Here is an 18,095-nt window from a genome sequence, read left to right on the forward strand (position 1 = left end):
TCCAATCTTAGTACTACTAGTAGAGCTAGTACATTGTAGTAGAAATTATGAGTACGTGACACACCCTATAGTCAAATAATAATTATGTGCATGCTCAGTACTGTTCATCATTCTCAGTGAACTCTTGTCCATGTCACATCAAAGTCAAAGTAAGCTGTATTATAGTGTATGCATGGATAGAAGAGTGTATGCCTCTACGCCCTAAGCAATCCATATAACACAATTAGGTAGACTTGTTATACCATCTTCTAGCACGTAGATCTATGTAATTTATTTCAGGGTAAAAATTAGTTGTTCGCCTAACTGTCATAAAAGCGAAAACTCAGCCTGGGATCGAGGCTAGGTAAAAATAGCCTCGATTCAAGGCCGATTATAATTGGCCTTGAATTGAGGCTAGGTAAACGTGTATTGCGGCAATTAATTTTATAACTACAAATATTACATACATAATGCGCCAAAGGACTGCTGGTCCTAATCCGCGAATCCTTTGTACCGTATTACTAGAATATTTTGCTGGTGAAAAACCTTTTGTGAATGAGCCAAATCAGCAGAAAAATTGACCCTTTGCTTGATTTAGCTATTGCCTTTTGGCAAGGATCGTGTGTATTTACAAGTATACATGTACTGTAATTTAGGTTTTGTGATAATTATTGTTGCGAATTGATCAACCCGCACATGTTCGATACCCGCAAAACATTCTAGTAATGCGGTAACAGTCTTTCCGCGCTTTATACCCTCAAAATATATACACCTGCTATACGGTCATTAAACTCTAATTATTACAATGAATGTACAATAACTTTCCAGCCCATTGAATGAATGCATGACTATCTGTAGACACTATAGGTCTGAGCATATCGGATTGAATGTATTCCGAGTAACACTGATGTGTATACCTGATTTTTATACAGGGAACTCCCCAAGGCAAATCACCCCACATAATAATCAGTAACCAAACTGTAATAAACCATAAAACCAGAAACATTCCAAGAAAGTGTTATCTGCCCTCACTAACTCAATATATGGCCTCCAATACCAACTCCTCTGCAACCTGTGGTATATGCTCAGAGCTGTACCAAGATCCACGCATGCTCAATTGCCTACACTCATTCTGCAAAAAATGCTTGAAAAAGAGACTCGACAAAGGACCTTCCAAATCGAGCCTAGCCTGCCCCACGTGCAATGAATCCTCCTCTCTGTCTAGTCGTGGTATAGAGTCATTATCAAAAGATCATAGGAAGACTTACGAAGCAGAGGTGGCTGAATTTGAAGGCTTGATCAAAGGTGAAAAATCTGTTTCTTGCGATCATTGTGTGAAGAGGCAAGCTGCCTTCTTTTGCTGTAGCTGCTGCGAGTTTCTCTGTGAAAAATGTGCCGACCATCATCGCTCATGGAGGAAAACTCAAAACCACGAGTTGGTTAGCACTAAAGAAGGTGGAAAGGAAAATATATTCAAGAGCGTAGCTCATAAGCCTCTCACCTGCTCAGTGCACTCAAAGGAATCTCTCGACTATTACTGCAACACATGCAACGACCTGCTCTGCATTCGCTGTGTAGTTGGAAAGCACAAAGAACATGCTTACGAAGAAATGGATTCTGTTCGAGAGAAGGAGAAATCCGAGCTTATTTCTTACCTTGGGAAAACTGAGGCTGCAAAGGACAAGTTGAAGAATTCCATTTCACGAGTAGAAAAAGTTATGCAAGGTGTTCAAGCAAATCACAAGGAAGTCGATCAGAAAATCAATGACATTTTCAACCACCTTCAGCGTAAACTAAAAGCTCGAAAAGATGCACTCTTGGCCAAAAGCGCTGATGTGGCACTCGGCAAAGAGACAGCGCTTACTCTCCAGAGTGAAGAGCTCAAGAAAATGGAAGATTCTTTTTCTGAAATTTGTTCAAAGTTAGAGTCAGTCACGCAAGAGTACACAGCCGTAGAAATGCTATCTGCCAAACAACCTATAACAATTCGAGCTCAACAACTTCTCGGCAAGTTTGATAAAATATGCTCTCTTGATCCTTGCAAGCTAGATATAATGCCAGTATCTCTCCTTAGCACTCAACTTGAAAATGAAATTGATACTTTTGGAGCCGTGTGTGGTGGTTGCATACCAGGACAAAGTACAATTGATCTAGTGAAGCCAACTGCTGTTGTAGGGAAGGAGAGAAAGTTACTTCTCACTGCAAGAGATGATAATGGAAAACCTTATACTCGTGGGCGTGAGCCAGTGAAAGTTTCTCTAGCCCTGATGGGTTCAAATGAAGCAGGGATCTCCGGTGTTGTAGTTGACAAGAAGGATGGTACTTATGGTATTAGCTTCACACCAAATGCAGCTGGTGAACACAAGCTATCCATCACCATTAGCAACGAGCAAATTGAGGAGAGTCCGTTTGCACTCTATGTTCGACAGCCGAGAAATTACACATCGTTGTATGCGTGTTCTCGTACATTTTCAGTTTCTCATTACCCGGGTGGTGTTGCCGTTGACGATGACAACAATGTGTACATTGCTGTAAATGGACATCACTGCATCTCTGTGTTTGATCAAAATGGTTCCAACATTCGAACCATAGGCAGATTCGGATCTGCGGACGGTCAGTTCAGTGGCCCATTTGGAATTGCCTTAAAAGGAGACATCATATATGTAGCTGACACATCTAACGATCGAATACAAAAGCTTACTTTGGACGGCAAGTTCATTTCCAAGTTCGGTTCAAGTGGTTCTGGGAATGGACAGTTGAGCACTCCTCGGGGAATTACTATTGACAAGAATGGAAGAGTGTTTGTATCAGAGTTCAGTAATCGGCGGGTTTCCGTGTTCCAATCTGATGGTGAATTCTCTCACCACATTCAAGGCAATTACGCTGCTGATGATAGTGCTTTCTGTAACCCATGGGGATTAGCATTTGATGATGACGGGAATCTACATGTTGTTAATTATGGCTCCAACTTGATCAAAATGTTCACTCCAGAAGGCAATTTTGTCTCCCAGTACAGCGGTGTTATCCAACATCCATCAGCGATCGCTATTGACGATGAAGGCTTTACATTTATTGGTCAATACTACAACAGAAACACTAAATATAACCACAGTCAATTGATTATTCTCAATGCCCAGCACCAGCAAGTTCATATTATACAGAAATTTAAGTACGTCCCCGGACTTTGTATCGACAAGGATGGCAATGTTTTTGTGTGCGATTACAACAACAGACGTGTTATGAAGTACTAACAATATTTAATAATTATAGCCTATTCTAGAATACTGTTATTATTGTGCGTATATATAATTATACGTATAATTATAATTTCATGCACATTATTATTATACGTAATTTTGCATGCATTGTTTAATTATCCCCATAATTAAAGTGCATAATTATTGTCTGCAAAATTAGTTTCAGTATATTAGTTTTCCTACATTCTGAGGATCGAGCTTCAATGGATTTGCAACAGAGCAACACAATGAATTCTCTCTCCATAATTATATTGACAGCATGCAGTTAACGGTTAAGGTCATTACAATAAAACGTAATTATATATATCGCATCTGTTTTGCATTAAGCTGTGGAGACACAGCTTAATGCACGGAGTGAATGTTCTATGAGCATCTTGTTCAGTTATAGATTCAACAAACAAAAAGTATTTTACTATATAATTGTAGTGGCAATTGTTCATAAGGCATAGGCATAGGGCAGAGCAGTTATAACGCGAAAATTATAAACTGAGCGTTATTATATAATGGGTACAACAACACCTTGGAGAGAGTATTAGATTAGTTGTGTTGGTATAGGAATGAATTGGTGCATGGGTCTTATATATATACGTATATAGACAGCTGCCCTTCACGACAAGAATTAACACTATAATTATAGTAATAATGTCTGCATAATTATAAGCACTATAAAACGATCTGAACAAAACAAGTGACTTCATAATCTAGTTTTCTATACTGTAGCTCTATGCATTCAGACAGTATAATAGCTATAATTATATGCACCATATAAAAACTTGCCACTCATAACAACAGCCTATATATACGTGCTTCTATATAATATATATAGTCATACCGCTATTTAGACTAAGTATATTATAGTGGCACTAGACAATAAAACAGTTAGTATATCTATGCTACAACCTGTGCGTCAAGGCTTTCCTGTGAGTGTGAAAGTTTTTTTACCAAATTATAGGTTATACTTTTTGCCACTTTTCCTCATTTTCAAGTAATCCAGCAATATACGACTTTGGTGAGCCCGTTTCCAATGCAGTCTCGTCGACTTTAATGGATTCATTTTGCATGGTACTACGATCGTGTTTGCTGAATTTAGAGTCTCTTGGCTTGAGATGAACAATAGTCGTTGGACTCTTGCTCTGCATATAATAATAATTATAGATATTGTCACGACTCTGAGACCAATACATATATATATAAACAGACAGTCTAACTTGAATTACAATGGAAGGGGCACATACTAGTGTAAACCCTCGGCGTTAATTTGGGGTTTAGTGTAGTCTACAGCCTCACGTCAAAGCCACGTGTACATCTAGGCCAATGTGCAGGTTCAAGCTTCTTAGCTTCTTAGCTTTTGCTCCCTTATATTCGACAATGAAGCTTTAAAATCAAAACTACTACCTTAATTGTTGTTTTGAGGTAATTATATATAGGTACATGTCGTAGTACATTGTAGGGGCCTTCACACATGCATGCATGCACTGTCTATAATTATAATTGAAGATACTACAATCTGCATACCAGATTGTTTTTTCCTGAGGTAGAAGTAGATGCACCACTGTCAGTCTTGCTTCGGCACCGCTTTAGAAAATTTGTAACCTAAAAATTTAGAAGATACATAAAAATTAATGCTAAAATAACGATATACAACACACCTTTTCACTCCGGAGCACATGGAAGAAAAATACGAACAGGCCTTGCAGTGAGTTAAAGATAGTGAACAACCATGCAAACACAATAGTGTTGCTGTTGACTGAGAGTAGACCAAACACCCAAGTCAGCCCGAGTAGTGGAAGAAGAATTATAGTGGCCTTGAAGAGTTGTCTGCATAATTTACGCACACATGCATTGGGATCAACACACGTTGCATTTACTGAATAGTATAGTGAGCACTCACGAGAATAACTGTAAAGATTCCTTTTTTCCTCTTTGTTGCATGGTTAATTTTTTTTGTTTATAGACACTGCACAAAGCAGCCAAGAGAAAGAATACGTTTACCTGTACAGGTAATCGTCATAAAGAAAATGTTAGTCAAGGTAACTGATGGACCGGACCCTATAACAACTGCAAAATGTCCTAATTCAATCCAAATGGTTGCAAGCTAAAGAGATCTCACCAGAACAACTAGTAGCATCGGTGCAACAAATGCCCATACGGCTCCTTTATCACCGGCACCAACAGCAATCCAACAACTGCATTGTACATAAGGGACAATAAAATAATGTTGTCAGTTGTATTTAATATAATTATACACATTCTAATAAGAATTTGGAGAGGTGAATCGAAAACTTACTACTCTTCTGTGCCATACTGGTCATGAATAAGTCCAGCAGATATAGCCACCGGTATCACTGGAACACCTGCAAAACAAATCCAATGCATTCGACATAATGCTCACTGAACATGCAGTAGAATGGGCAGTGGAATGTATGGGTCTAAGGGGCACTCTGCTTCCCTTGATCTCAGAGGTCAAAAGGCAACAAGCACTTTAATGTCTCGGTATTAATAGTGGTCAAGGGCCCATAATTATACCTAGTATATACATCGCATAATTATACAAAATAGAATTTACCCCATCCAATAATAAAGAATATCCACCATTTCTTGGATATTTGGCTGAAGACAACCACCAACATGAGATAGAGCATGATTCCTTCACAGAGCATCCAAAAGAACACAGCAGTGAACAAGTAGTGAAGGAGAGCAGCCACAAACGCACACGCTATCTGAAAGTGATGGCAAATTAATGGAGATCATACTATAATTATGTGGCGCACCTATGAATGTAATTATAACCGTAAGTAAAATAATTATTACGATAGATCATAGTTAATATTGTAAAAACAAAAGTATCTGCATACGCGTTGAGTAAAATGCAAAGTCGCGGATCATACTTTAATTAGTCGTTTTTCGAGCGACAAAATATTGATTTTATCAAGTAAGCAGTAAATATGACACTGTAATGTCATAACGTGAAATTTTTGAGACGCTTAAATTTCGTGGAATGGCCTCTAAAAGCATTTCGTCCAATAAATTTCGTGGATTGACTGCTTACCAGAAGCCACACCTTTAATCTTTGCACTTTATAGCAGATAATCGTGGAATTAATTTCATGTGTAGGATTGCTAATCCATGAAAACAGCGAAAATTAAACCCCTCGAAAATTGTGTGCTTATATAATTATATACGGTACGTATTTGCGATCTTCTTCTGTGATACCATAATGACATACAATACAGTCATAATTATAATGGTCACTGATTCGAGAACAAAACTTCAACTTTGGCATGCCATTGTCTGTGAAAGGTGAAAGGCATAAACCGCACCAGCTATATATACGATACTATAAACACTATAAGTACACGACTCAAGTGACACCTTATTGACCACAGCAGTCTGTATTCCTGACAAGAACGCCACGTAACCAAGGAGCAAAGAAATAGACAGGTTGAGATGGATGAAGTTATGAACTCTGGTCAGCAGTTCTTTTCTAAACAGCAACAGCATAAAAAGTTGTACGTGTATACAAAGCTATTTATAGTTTTTCGATGATTACCTCAATGCCAGGAAATAGATGATAGTTAACAGAAGAAAAAAGATGGAGATGGAACAACCGACATAAGTCAACAACGATAGAGCAAACCTGATCTCTGGAGTTGTGTCCTACAAAAGGACCAAACGTATTATAATTATTAATCCAAGTAACGTACTGCACGAGGCTCACATTCAGTGCTCCAGTGACATCCATTAGAACAGCAAATGCTGTGAAATGACTGCTCTCACAGACAATATTATATACTCTCATTTGCTTGTCTTCATCCACACTGACTGTAGTCACACCTTCCATGGACCACCTGCTGTTGGCCGCATCACTAACAATAAAGTAATTGTGACATTTTGATTGAACAACGATTAGGCAAAATGATAGCTCACCTAGAAACACTCCAAAATACACATGTGGCATTTTCTGCAACTTCACTTTCAGAAAACTGCACGTAATATATATGGATTAGTGACGCTCGTAAGTTCAACTGTTATAATTATTTATTGCCTTTTGGGTAGTGAAATTGAAGGTTGCCTTTGTCTGAAAGTTATTTAACTTCACATCGGAGAAGACTTGACTAGAAATAACCTGTGAGACCGGTCTGGTCGTGTTCCTGTGTATAAGCATATACAATGAGACTGAGCAGAACATGACTAAGAGTACTGTACATTTCAAGATTGGTTTTTGGAAGAAAACCCTCCAAGTTGGAGAATAGAATGTTGACTGCTGAAACATTCCCTTCTGAAAATTGAAACCGATAAGGATAATTTTGTTTACCACTGAAGTGTATTATATGAAATACCTCGGGCGCCTCTCTCCGCAAAGAGAGCAGCTGGTATCACAGTTTGAGCTGAGCCTGTTTCTTCACTGACTTTAATAACTTCAGGAAATGTAATGTCTTCCAAATTAGTGGGGTCAACTTTCATTGCAGATAGCACTGCATGGACGGTAAAATACAATAATTATAAATACTAGAGCACTAAACTTACTTTTAAAGTACATGTATAGATCACATGCAAGTCAAAATCAGTTTCTACAAAATTGTCTGTTCCAAGCACATCACCCTATATCCCGGGCAAGGCTGGATAACGGCATTTTTACAACCGACTTTTGTCTTTTTAAACCTTCATAATTATGAACACGATGTCATGAGCTCCAAAGGCACTACTGTGGCATCCAGCAAACAATTCAGGTGCATGAGCAGACTCGAATAAAAACATCACAGACAAGTACGCAGACAAACTACTATAACTTGGGTACCGCGGCGCGCCATGCATAGAACAAAATAATAATTATTAGCTATAATACGTCTGTTGAAGTACGCATACCGATATTCTGTCTCACAAGTGTGATTTCAGTCATGTCACCTGTATCCACAGCTTCACTCCTTAGTGCCAATGACACATACTGACCATATAACTCTGCATTCAGCAACAATTGCTGACTCTCAGCAGAATAACCATGAAGATATTTGATTGTCTATATACAACGTAATTCAATACCTTTGCCATTATTATACCTCTTGCAATCTTTCCCATCCTTCTGTATTCCTCTCATCAAGAACATTGCTGAGAATGTTCAGAACTCCCTATATACAAATAAAAGCAATAAAGCAAAAGGGAAATATTTTACTGATAATTATAGTCTTACTTCACTAAAATTGAGAGAGGACATGGGACCAGCAGACTCTATGTTCTGAATTAGGTAATTCACACTTGACTTGACAATCAAATTAGTAGTGCTGAGGTCTTGAGGGAATATGGTGGAGTCTCCTGTTGCATTGACATTAGTAGCCTCCGCAAGAGAAACAAGAAGGTTATCAACTTCATTCTGAGAGGCATTTCTAAGAAATAGTTCATTTGCCTGAATGGGGAAAACTATAGCTGGTGAAAGACTGTCATGAACGGTAATAATATTAATATTAATATCAGTATGTCCTATAGATGACAGTGCATGTATTTGTGTGAAGAAATACGTATTAAAGCAAAAGTCTTACCGTGTTATTAAGTAAACTGATTTCTTCCCTAGCACAGTTATCAATATTCACTGCTTCCCACATTCCTTTAAGTGTACAGAAACGAGTCGCAGTACCTGTATGACAATAATACATGCACATCACATGCATAAAATGACATAATTATATACCTGAAGTTGTTCCCGTTCCATTTTGTGGGCATTGCCGGGAATAGGAAAAGCCAGCCACAGTGACAGGGAAGAAAAGCCACCAGACAGAATCCTGTTCAGCTTCACAAACCATCACACCTATAATAATGCAAAAAAATTTTGATTAACAAATGAATATAACCACTCGCTTCGCTCAGCCCAAAGAGCTTACAAAAACCACAACTATAATATTCTGAATGCAACATTACCTGGACATGAAGAACCAACAGCACCCAGGTCAATAGTAGTGTCATTTCTTGCAGCTACAAATATTGTCACAGGAGCTATTGTTGAAAGTTGCAGATTGCCATTGTCTGTTGCTATGACCATGAACGAGTGTGAGGATGCATTCTCAAAGTCCAGCCTCTCCTGTGTAAATATTGCACCCGAACTGTCAACTCTAAACACATCAGATTCAGCCAGAGCGTAAGCAATCAACGAGTCATTGTCTCTGTCTATAGCACCGACACATAGCACAGTAATGTTGAGTGGAGTATTCTCGGGTATAGTCGTGGAATAAGCAGCCATGGAAAACATTGGAGCATTGTCATTTTCATTAAGCACGTTCACCGTAATGCTTGCAAAAGCTGGAGGGGTGACATTATCGGTAGCTCTAACTGTCAGTGTGTAAGTCTGAGTGTCCTCAAAGTCTAAATATGATGTGACTAATAGTTGACCAGTGTCAGGCTCAAGTGAAAACTTATTTTGCTCATTTCCACTAGTAATGTCATATGTGAGGTTTTCGGTATCCACATCAGTGGCCATCACGATAATCAACAAATGTCCAAATAAAACGGATTCAGATATCTCAACATAATATTCAGAGACTTGAAAGGAAGGACTGATGCAATCAAAGTTCATACTCGTAGTCAGTAGACAAGAAGTGCCATTACAACACGGGTTGTCGGTACAGATACCGTCACTATTCACTAGGGGACCACAATCACATTGTTCCCCCTCCGCCTCATCCAGGAGATTGTTACCACACAGACTGTCTGCTAATAAGCAACCGTCACCTGTGTACATGCATGGGACTAAATTACGGACCCTATATAAAAGACCGCTAGAAAAATACCCTCCAAATAAGCAAATCTAATGCTTCCATGGCCACTGCCCTCCCCACTCACTTAAGCTCTGCCCACGATCACGAATAGCTCCCAACATCTCGGCTCGGCTGCGTGGAGAGAACTGATCGTTGTTGGGCTGACTACCATCTAAGGGGAATGCGTCCATTAGATACACACCGCCAGCCTCAGGGGGGTCCATAGGGGGGTCATGCTGTGTGAGGGTGGAGGTAAATATTGGGTGGGGGTCATGCTGTGCATGCAAGTATGTATGTGCATTGGATGAGGATGGGTCCATCTCTAGAATTTTGACGGCTCATGCAGCAAAAATTACACGGTACAAAGCACATGCCTGATGGTAGTACACGCACATGCACATGTACAGTATAGATGTATGTTATACACTGTACATAATTATATAACGCACTGTTGAGCCGAAGTTGTGTCCTGCCTCGTGTGCGAAGGTGAACGCGGCTATGGCAGAAGGGATGCGAGTGTTGTAGTTTAAGATGCTCACAATCCCCGTATTGAGGGTCCGGTTCACACCTCCAGAGAAAGTCTGGTTCGCATCTCCAGGGAAGGTCTGAATGTTCTCACAGATGCCACCTGAAGAATAAAAAAAATTATGTATGCACGTGTGGGGGTGGAGGAGAGAGTGTGTGTGTGTGTGTGTGAGTGTTTGAGGGTATACATACAATGTGTCATGCAAGTATTCATAATTGAGGTGGGTGGAATTGTGTCCACTGTTCACTCAAACAGAATGATCCCCTAACAACGTATCGGGCGTTTCTAGAACTTGAAGCAGGGGAGTGCTGATGTATATGGTTGGCATCTGTAGAACAGAAGTTCTAGAATGCTACTACGATTCATAAACTAGCGAAATACAAATTTAGAGATAAAATTAATGCTCAAGAATGATAGTGGGATAAAAGTTAGGGTCCTTCGTGCGCATTTACTGTAGGAAATGGAGGTCACAAAGGAGTGTTTATATACATGCAGTGATACAAACGTGGGATCTATTTACGCAGGATGAACTAATGGCAGCATTTAGCTAGACTCTATAGAGACAAGACGATTACATGTACATGACAGGATAGACTTTCCAAACCAATTACCTGTTGTAAGAATTAAAGAAAAATTGTCTACAATAGCCGTTCATTAGTATTTCGTTAGTATTCGTTAGTATTTCGAACACCAGTGTACCACACACCCACCCACACACACCCACACTCCCCACACACACACATACACCCACACATACCTGCTGCATTGACTCCAGGTTGTGGTGCCACGTATGCTAATCCTACAACACCATTATCAAAATCACGACTAGTGAACCGATAACTCAGACAGTACTGCGACCAATCAGCTGTCGAGTGCTCGTTGAGAAATTCCAGTACACTAATAAACTGGTTATCGTAGAAAGTGCCACTAGCAGGAGGAGTGTTCTCGACCTCCATACCAAGAATACCAAAATGAATGCCGTCAGCCAACCCGTCATCGTCAAAGTCGGTACGCTCAAGTATTCTGCTTCCCTGCAAGTGGAGGAGGGGTTACAGTTAAGTATGGTAATTTATTACATTATAATGAAAGCACCACGTCACGGATGCTGATGCCTCGGTGGATGTGTCAAAGCTACGTCTATACTATAGCTATTGCTAATACACATGCACATGTGTGATATTGATGAACAATTTTCTGAATGACCCTGTGGGAAAAGATTGATTGGGACCACTTTGTTAATGAAGGCACCGCGGGTGCTGATGCCTCGGTGGAGGTGCCAAAGCTACATAACATAAAACTACTAATAGCTAGCTTTTATACACACATTGATTATAATTATCATGATGAATTTTGCTGCATGCAATCAACCGAATAGTGGGTAATGATCGACCATGATTGTTGTTAAAAACGATCGATGCCAAAAGTTCAAGTCTAAAATTAATGGCTGCAAAGTCAGCAGAGCCTTGCAGCTCTCTGCTCACTCTTGCAGCTACCAATAGCTAGCGTTCTAGTGCAGAGCTAACTACTAAGTAGAGTAGTAACACTCGTGAACAAGTTTTGCTACGGACTCTTCTGAAAAGGCTGCAATAGCATTCCAAGTAAGCATAACTCGAGAATGAAGCATTATTTTGCAAATCCACGAATTAAAATCCAAGTAAACATGACTAGAAGCCTATAGAAACTCTTACTTGCACTTGATTCATCCTTGAGCAGCTGTATCGGTCCACACACACAGACACACAGACACACAAACACACTACCGTATACCTCGCTTGCGCATGCGCACCGAGGCATAAAAATATGTTAGACGACACAAGTATACAGTGTTTTTTGCATTCAGCCATAATCACATTTTTGCTGCGTGCAGGGAATTAAGGGAAATGATTCCAATTGGACCATGCATGATTGCAATCAATGGCTGCTGCACCATGGCCGTAGAGCCTTCTCTTATTCTCACTCTTGCAGCTACCAATAGCTAGTATTCTATATAGCGCAGAGCTAGCTACTAAGGAAGTAGCAATACTCCAGAGACAATTATATAACATAACTCAAGAACGAAGTATATCTAGACAGTAAGTATTATTTTGCAAATCCACGAATTAATCCGGCCAAAAAGTATTACTAAGGATTGAACTGCAGCAAATGGCAGGTCTCTTGGTTGGATGTTTAAGTAATATGTATGTAGATATTATTTAAGTGTACTACTATACTACCTAGAGTACAATTATACCCCCCCCCACACACACACACACACCACACATATCCTCACTCATCACACACCCCTCACCGTCAATATAATAGTTGACATCACGCTCAGTGGATTGTCTCCAGCTGCTTCCAAAGCAGTCACAAATTTGTAATCAGCAATCGCATACAGCCAACATCTAACCAGAGTGGAATCGAACCCTGTTGTCTGGCGTTTTTGAAGTCTTGCTGACTCAGCACTACGGATGACAGAGTCTTGCAATTGTAGAAGTTCCCTGCGTAAGGCTTCATGGGAGGAGCCACAGGTTGCCCTGGAAACAGTGGATAAGTCGAGATCTGAGTGCTGATAAATGACACTGTGGTGACTTGCATCTCGAAGATATCTGCGAGAAATATGAATGTGTGATAATTGCATTTACCGTAAAGCAGATAATTATATAAACTTTCGAGGAATGACTGCTAGAAAGTTTTCGGGAATTAAATTTTCACGAAATACCGTATAGCGCGAAATTTTCGAGGCACTTATATTTCGTGGATTGGCCTCTAAAAGCCATTTCGTTGCACAATGTTCGCGGAATGACTGCTTACCGGAAGCCACGCCTTTAAATATTTGCATGATAGCAGGTAATTCTTATTAACGAACACTTTTCGTGGACTTAATTTTTGTGTAGAATTCCAACCTACGAAATCCGCGAAAATTAAGCCCCTCGAAAATTTCGCGCTATACGGTAGTAGTTTTTTTGCAGCATGCATGCATGCATGCATGCGATATTAAATTCGTGAGTATAAATGGTTCGTGGTAAATGCTTAATCAGCGAAACATAATTATGCCTCGAAATAATACCCGCTAGCTAATTTTTATATATGACCTGAAAAGTTCTAATGAAGGCCCTATGTGAAATCAAATTTGCAAGGAATAACATGGTGATGATTATCACTAAATGTATTCATTTACAACTGCCAAGTAGGAAAGGCAATGCATGAATAACGTAGTACTAATTTTATTCATTGCCTTTCCTGCTAGTTGCGGTTACAACAGCTTTAGCACTAGTATCTGTGACGTAGGTCTGGAGGAATGCCTTTTGTGTGCAGTCTATTGGAGTTGCGCGTATGAACTCTTGTTTTTACGCATACAATGTACGTTCAAATTTCTGCTATTTACAACTACAAAAAACATAATTATACATAAAGGGCAAGCCTCTAGTGTAATGAACAATTAGAGCTTTCAACACAATGTCATGATTGCATAAGCTAACGTAGTGCCCTACCCTCTTCCTTACCTGCGCGAGGGTTCAATATGGTACATCTCCTCGTCGGCAATAATCGTTCCGTCAAACACCTCATGAGCCAGGTTGCCATGGACACGAACAGAAGGGTCATCTGCATTGACATGTATTCAATCATAATTATAAGTATAGCGGAAAATGTTTGCTGGAGCAAATTTTTGCGTTGAATGTTCTGCCCTGCCCTCGAAAAAAGCAAAGATTTGCACCGTATATATAATATAGTACGTATTTGTTTTGGTACAATAACCTAATTCTGCCCAGACATGCAGATTACCAAATTACAGCACATTCCGAATATCAGGTTTCGAATGCGAGGTTTTTTCCATTGCAAGTTTTTACAATCACACGAGTGCCTGCCCGCATGCTTTGCAATGCAATTGGCAATAGTTAGAAACGCAATCAAGCTTGTGCAGTACGTGTCATTCCCATTCAAATAACCTCACATTCACCCGATAAAATTATCTTCTTTAAGTAACACTGTCAGACTCGCTACGACTTTACAACCCAAATGATTTCACCACTTTGCCACGACATTAACACTCTGGACAAAGTGGCTGAATTAATCTTCAAAGCTGCACTGTTCAGCAGCCATACTTATATGAACTTTGGGCATCGTTTTTAGCATGCAATGATCACGATCGATCATTTCTCACGATTTTGCAGCAATAATTATTAGTATGGTATTATGTGAAAATGTATACTGAGTGTTAGTAGCTATAGTCCACTGAGGCATCAGCAGGTGCTTTCATTTGTTTAAGCTATTCAGATGTGATAGCTGACCCCCTAAACATTAACCCTTATATTATGTCTCTATATATCATACACTTACTGTGATCAATGCCGCTGTACAAATGGATTTTGGCCAATTGACTGCTTGATTTCTGTCCGTCAATGGCTAGGGTGAAGTTCTTGTGGAAGAAATGGGTCTCAGGTTTCAACAGCAGTTTGAAGTCCCTAAAGAGAATCGTAACAATTATTGTTAACAGCAGTTTGAAGTCCCTAAAGAGAATCGTAACAATTGTTAACTATATATGTGTTAAGTGCTGCCGTATAGCCATATATAGTAGAGGTTGTTAATTTGTATGTTATTGCTAATCATACTGCCATATGCACTGACGTATTATTGCTTTATATCTTTGATTTCAACAAGTTCCTTAGCTTAGAAATAATTTTTATATACAGATATATACACATGAACATAAGTCTTTGATATGGCAATTTGAATGAATCAACCAACAGAAGATAACCTCCAAAAAGAGGCAAAAGCTCTGCTCCCAAAATGTCTTTTTTCAGAGGTTTAACTGTACATCCATGCATGTAGTTTGTATTGTGAATGGATTTAATTGTAAATTGGATGCAATAATTATTGTACACACAATTTCCGCTCACCTTCCAAAGGCAGTGAACTGTGGTTCTAGAGACTTCTCCCCCACCATACTGCGTCTCATTTTGTGATGGTTCCATAGCAACGACTCGCTATCGTAAGTGAGAGGCTCGTAGTGACGAATAAAATTGCTCAGGGCTATAATTATGTGTGTGTGTGTGTGTGGTGTGTGGGGGCATTGCGATATAGTAATTATGCTTATAGAATTTCCAATCATCCCCAGGATAAACAAGGCTTCGGCCTCGCAGTCGAGTCCCTTGTCCATGCATTCATGGCAGGGGCGGGATCTATTTGCCCCCAGGCAGCAGATCATGTAATATCAAGTAATTATATCACACTTAGCTAGCAATAAGTGTTTTAATGTGGGTGATGCAGTATACTGAATGCTCGAGCATATATATAGCGAGTGCATTACTCATCAACCGAGAGAGCATTATTGCATCATCCGTAAAACACGTTGGCTAGCTGAGTGTGTTATAATTATTATTATGAGCTATTACAGCACTGTGCATCAACGTGTTGCCATGCATGCAGTCGGTCTTTAGCTGCTGCATGTGGCTATAGCTAGAGAAACTCACCGAACTCTGTCAGGCATCAAATTGTGCCAAGTAAAAGTGCACGAAAAAAACTAAACTATAATTGCACACAAAATCGATTTGCGTATTGATAACACTCCAGCCTGCTTGTTAGCCATCTTTAGAATGCTTTAAATGGCCATGGAAATACTATAACCCAGTGAAAACTCAAGCTGAGTTCTATATAGTGCAAGCATGCAGTACAGGGTGCCATGGGGCAATCATTCTTATAAACAAAAAACCTTGCAAAGTAGAGTTAGACTGCTTTGCAGGTAACTGGTTCCCTGATTGCCTGATCCTTGTGGAATTGCTCTAGTACCCTGTACTGCACTCTATCTTGTGTCAGTTAGCTCTAGCTGTGCATATGTAGTTTGGCAAAAATGGAAAAGAATACGTTTTGCACTAGATCTATTCCGTAGTTTTTTTCATGGCCATCTGTAATTAGTTTGATTTGTTGGTGCATTATACGCACTTTTACTTGATGCCTAACGGAGTTCGGTGACCTACTTCACCAGGGTGTCATACAGGGGGGAAAGGGGGGATACTCCCCCATATCTCCAATTCCCCCCCCCTTTTTTGCATTCAGGTACTAGTTGTATGACTGAGTGTCCATAGCTGGCAATTTTACATACTATAACAGCTAGCTAGCTAGGCTAGGGTATTGACATAACAATTGACCTTTTTTTTAGCAAATGGTTCTCTTATTTCCCCCCCTCTACTTCAAAATCCTGTATGACACCCTGTTCACTATATATAGGTGAGAGTGCATGCATACCAATGTCAACCATTGTTTTATATCTCTGACACAGACACAGTACACTGTGAAGTCTCACCCTCTCCTTGGACGATCCCCAGGAGAAGAGCGACGCATAACAGGCTGTATAACTTCATGTAGATGACTATGGACTCTTAGTCTATCCCAATCTTAGTATAGCTAGCTAGCTATCTCTAATCTTTAGATTGACACACCTCTAAAAGTGGAGTCTATAATTATAATAGACCAGTTGCATGTAAGAGCTAAAGAATTTAATCAGCTTTTAATTGCTGTGATTCTTGAGGTGCACTGCATGTGTGCATGCTATTCAAATAGAAACAATTTCTGCTGAATCTGCAGTTCTCCACGTGTCAAGTTAGTCTCGCGAGCAGACGTGGGAGGGAGGGAACGTTCCTCCCTCCCATGTCTGCTCGCGAGACTAGTCAAGAGAGTGTTCAGTTCTAGAGATAGAGACAAAAGAGGCAACTATCTCCTTTCACAGACTTTCTAGAGACTCAAGCAAGAGAGCTGTTAGAGCTTCTCCAGCTGAAGAAGAAAAGTGTCTGTAGAATACTAGCTTGTGAACCTGGCTTGAAAAAATCTTCCTGGAGCTATAGCTGGAGTAGCTCTATATATAGCCATTCAGCTCTCTTGCTTGGGTCTCTAGGAAGTCTGTGAAAGGAGATATAGGTGTCTCGCACCTAGATAGGACTACCTTTTGTGTAACCCTTTCCATGCATGTACATATATACATGCATGGATAAAATTATTTCAATTCAAAAAAAAAAAAAGTTTCTTATCTTAGTGTTTCCCTTGGAACATGTATTTATGTCTGTCATATTGCCTTTTTGTTCTATATCTCTAGAACTGTACACTCTTTGACTTGCAACAAAGACCATTGCACATAGAGAAATGCAGATTCAGCAGAAATTGTTTACACTGGGATACCAGACAGTACAGAGGGAGGACACGATTAACCTTATAGCTCTAATTAGCTAATTATCGCAACCTTTAGCAAACCATACAAATAGGGGTGCTAGAAGCTGAGACTGTTAGTGTCATTGATGTTCTTCATGTTGGAGACACTCTGAACTAAACAATTCCATGCTGCAGCTTTATCACAGAGACAGGAGTGCCTGGGTGCTTCTCACAGGGATCTTGGAGACAGGAGTGCCTGGGGTGCTCCTCATAGGGATCCTGTCTCCAGGATCAAGAGTGCTTCTCACAGAGACAAGATCAGAGTGCCTGGGATGCTTCTCACAGGGATCTTAGAGATAGGAATACTTAAAGTGCTTCTTATGGGGTCCTATTACCTTTAGGTCCTGACAACTTGGCCATAGGGGTACCTCCAGTATAGTAGGAGAAAAGGCTTACTTTGCTCTAGTC

At 39.9% G+C, this 18,095-nt stretch overlaps 3 protein-coding genes across 3 annotated transcripts; 1 reads left to right on the top strand and 2 right to left on the bottom strand.

The window, feature by feature from the left end:
• Positions 1-2: 2 nt before the first annotated feature.
• LOC135335940 (E3 ubiquitin-protein ligase TRIM71-like) lies at positions 3-3,380 on the top strand. Its single transcript, XM_064531662.1, has 2 exons — positions 3-149; positions 912-3,380. Exon 2 carries the CDS (start codon positions 1,023-1,025, stop codon positions 3,228-3,230), a length of 2,208 nt encoding a protein of 735 aa, XP_064387732.1. The 5' UTR covers positions 3-149; positions 912-1,022; the 3' UTR covers positions 3,231-3,380.
• A 475-nt stretch (positions 3,381-3,855) lies between these two features.
• On the bottom strand, positions 3,856-8,254 carry LOC135335981 (adhesion G protein-coupled receptor L3-like). Its single transcript, XM_064531726.1, has 15 exons — positions 8,103-8,254; positions 7,577-7,711; positions 7,443-7,515; positions 7,282-7,387; positions 7,164-7,219; positions 6,955-7,102; positions 6,787-6,893; positions 6,609-6,720; positions 5,803-5,956; positions 5,524-5,590; positions 5,347-5,422; positions 5,128-5,228; positions 4,886-5,054; positions 4,752-4,829; positions 3,856-4,369 (listed from the first exon to the last, which is right to left on the bottom strand). Exons 1-15 carry the CDS (start codon positions 8,134-8,136, stop codon positions 4,190-4,192), a joined length of 1,596 nt encoding a protein of 531 aa, XP_064387796.1. The 5' UTR covers positions 8,137-8,254; the 3' UTR covers positions 3,856-4,189.
• Positions 8,159-17,007, bottom strand: LOC135335922 (disintegrin and metalloproteinase domain-containing protein 10-like). The gene is made up of 14 exons (XM_064531627.1): positions 16,789-17,007; positions 15,386-15,518; positions 14,826-14,995; positions 13,991-14,090; positions 12,793-13,093; positions 11,263-11,536; positions 10,429-10,607; positions 10,065-10,215; positions 9,147-9,953; positions 8,920-9,036; positions 8,771-8,865; positions 8,425-8,637; positions 8,277-8,362; positions 8,159-8,195 (listed from the first exon to the last, which is right to left on the bottom strand). Exons 1-13 carry the CDS (start codon positions 16,844-16,846, stop codon positions 8,288-8,290), a joined length of 2,673 nt encoding a protein of 890 aa, XP_064387697.1. The 5' UTR covers positions 16,847-17,007; the 3' UTR covers positions 8,159-8,195; positions 8,277-8,287.
• Positions 17,008-18,095: the final 1,088 nt, after the last annotated feature.

Source organism: Halichondria panicea, chromosome 5 (assembly GCF_963675165.1).
Source record: "Halichondria panicea chromosome 5, odHalPani1.1, whole genome shotgun sequence".
Taxonomy (NCBI): domain Eukaryota; kingdom Metazoa; phylum Porifera; class Demospongiae; order Suberitida; family Halichondriidae; genus Halichondria; species Halichondria panicea.

What these genes read in the sequence shown, in the direction of transcription:
- LOC135335940 (XM_064531662.1), top strand. Translation starts at nt 1,023, where the DNA reads ATGGCCTCCAATACCAACTCCTCTGCAACCTGTGGTATATGCTCAGAG.
- LOC135335981 (XM_064531726.1), bottom strand. Translation starts at nt 8,136, where the DNA reads ATGACTGAAATCACACTTGTGAGACAGAATATCG. An exon ending in ATCTATTTCCTGGCATTGAG is followed by an intron (nt 6,721 to 6,786) that starts GTAATCATCGAA and finishes GTTGCTGTTTAG; the next exon opens with AAAAGAACTGCTGACCAGAG. An exon ending in AGACTGCTGTGGTCAATAAG is followed by an intron (nt 5,957 to 6,608) that starts GTGTCACTTGAG and finishes CATCACTTTCAG; the next exon opens with ATAGCGTGTGCGTTTGTGGC.
- LOC135335922 (XM_064531627.1), bottom strand. Translation starts at nt 16,846, where the DNA reads ATGAAGTTATACAGCCTGTTATGCGTCGCTCTTCTCCTGGGGATCGTC. An exon ending in GACACAACTTCGGCTCAACA is followed by an intron (nt 10,216 to 10,428) that starts GTGCGTTATATA and finishes ACCCTCACACAG; the next exon opens with CATGACCCCCCTATGGACCC. An exon ending in TGTTGGTTCTTCATGTCCAG is followed by an intron (nt 9,037 to 9,146) that starts GTAATGTTGCAT and finishes GCATTATTATAG; the next exon opens with GTGTGATGGTTTGTGAAGCT.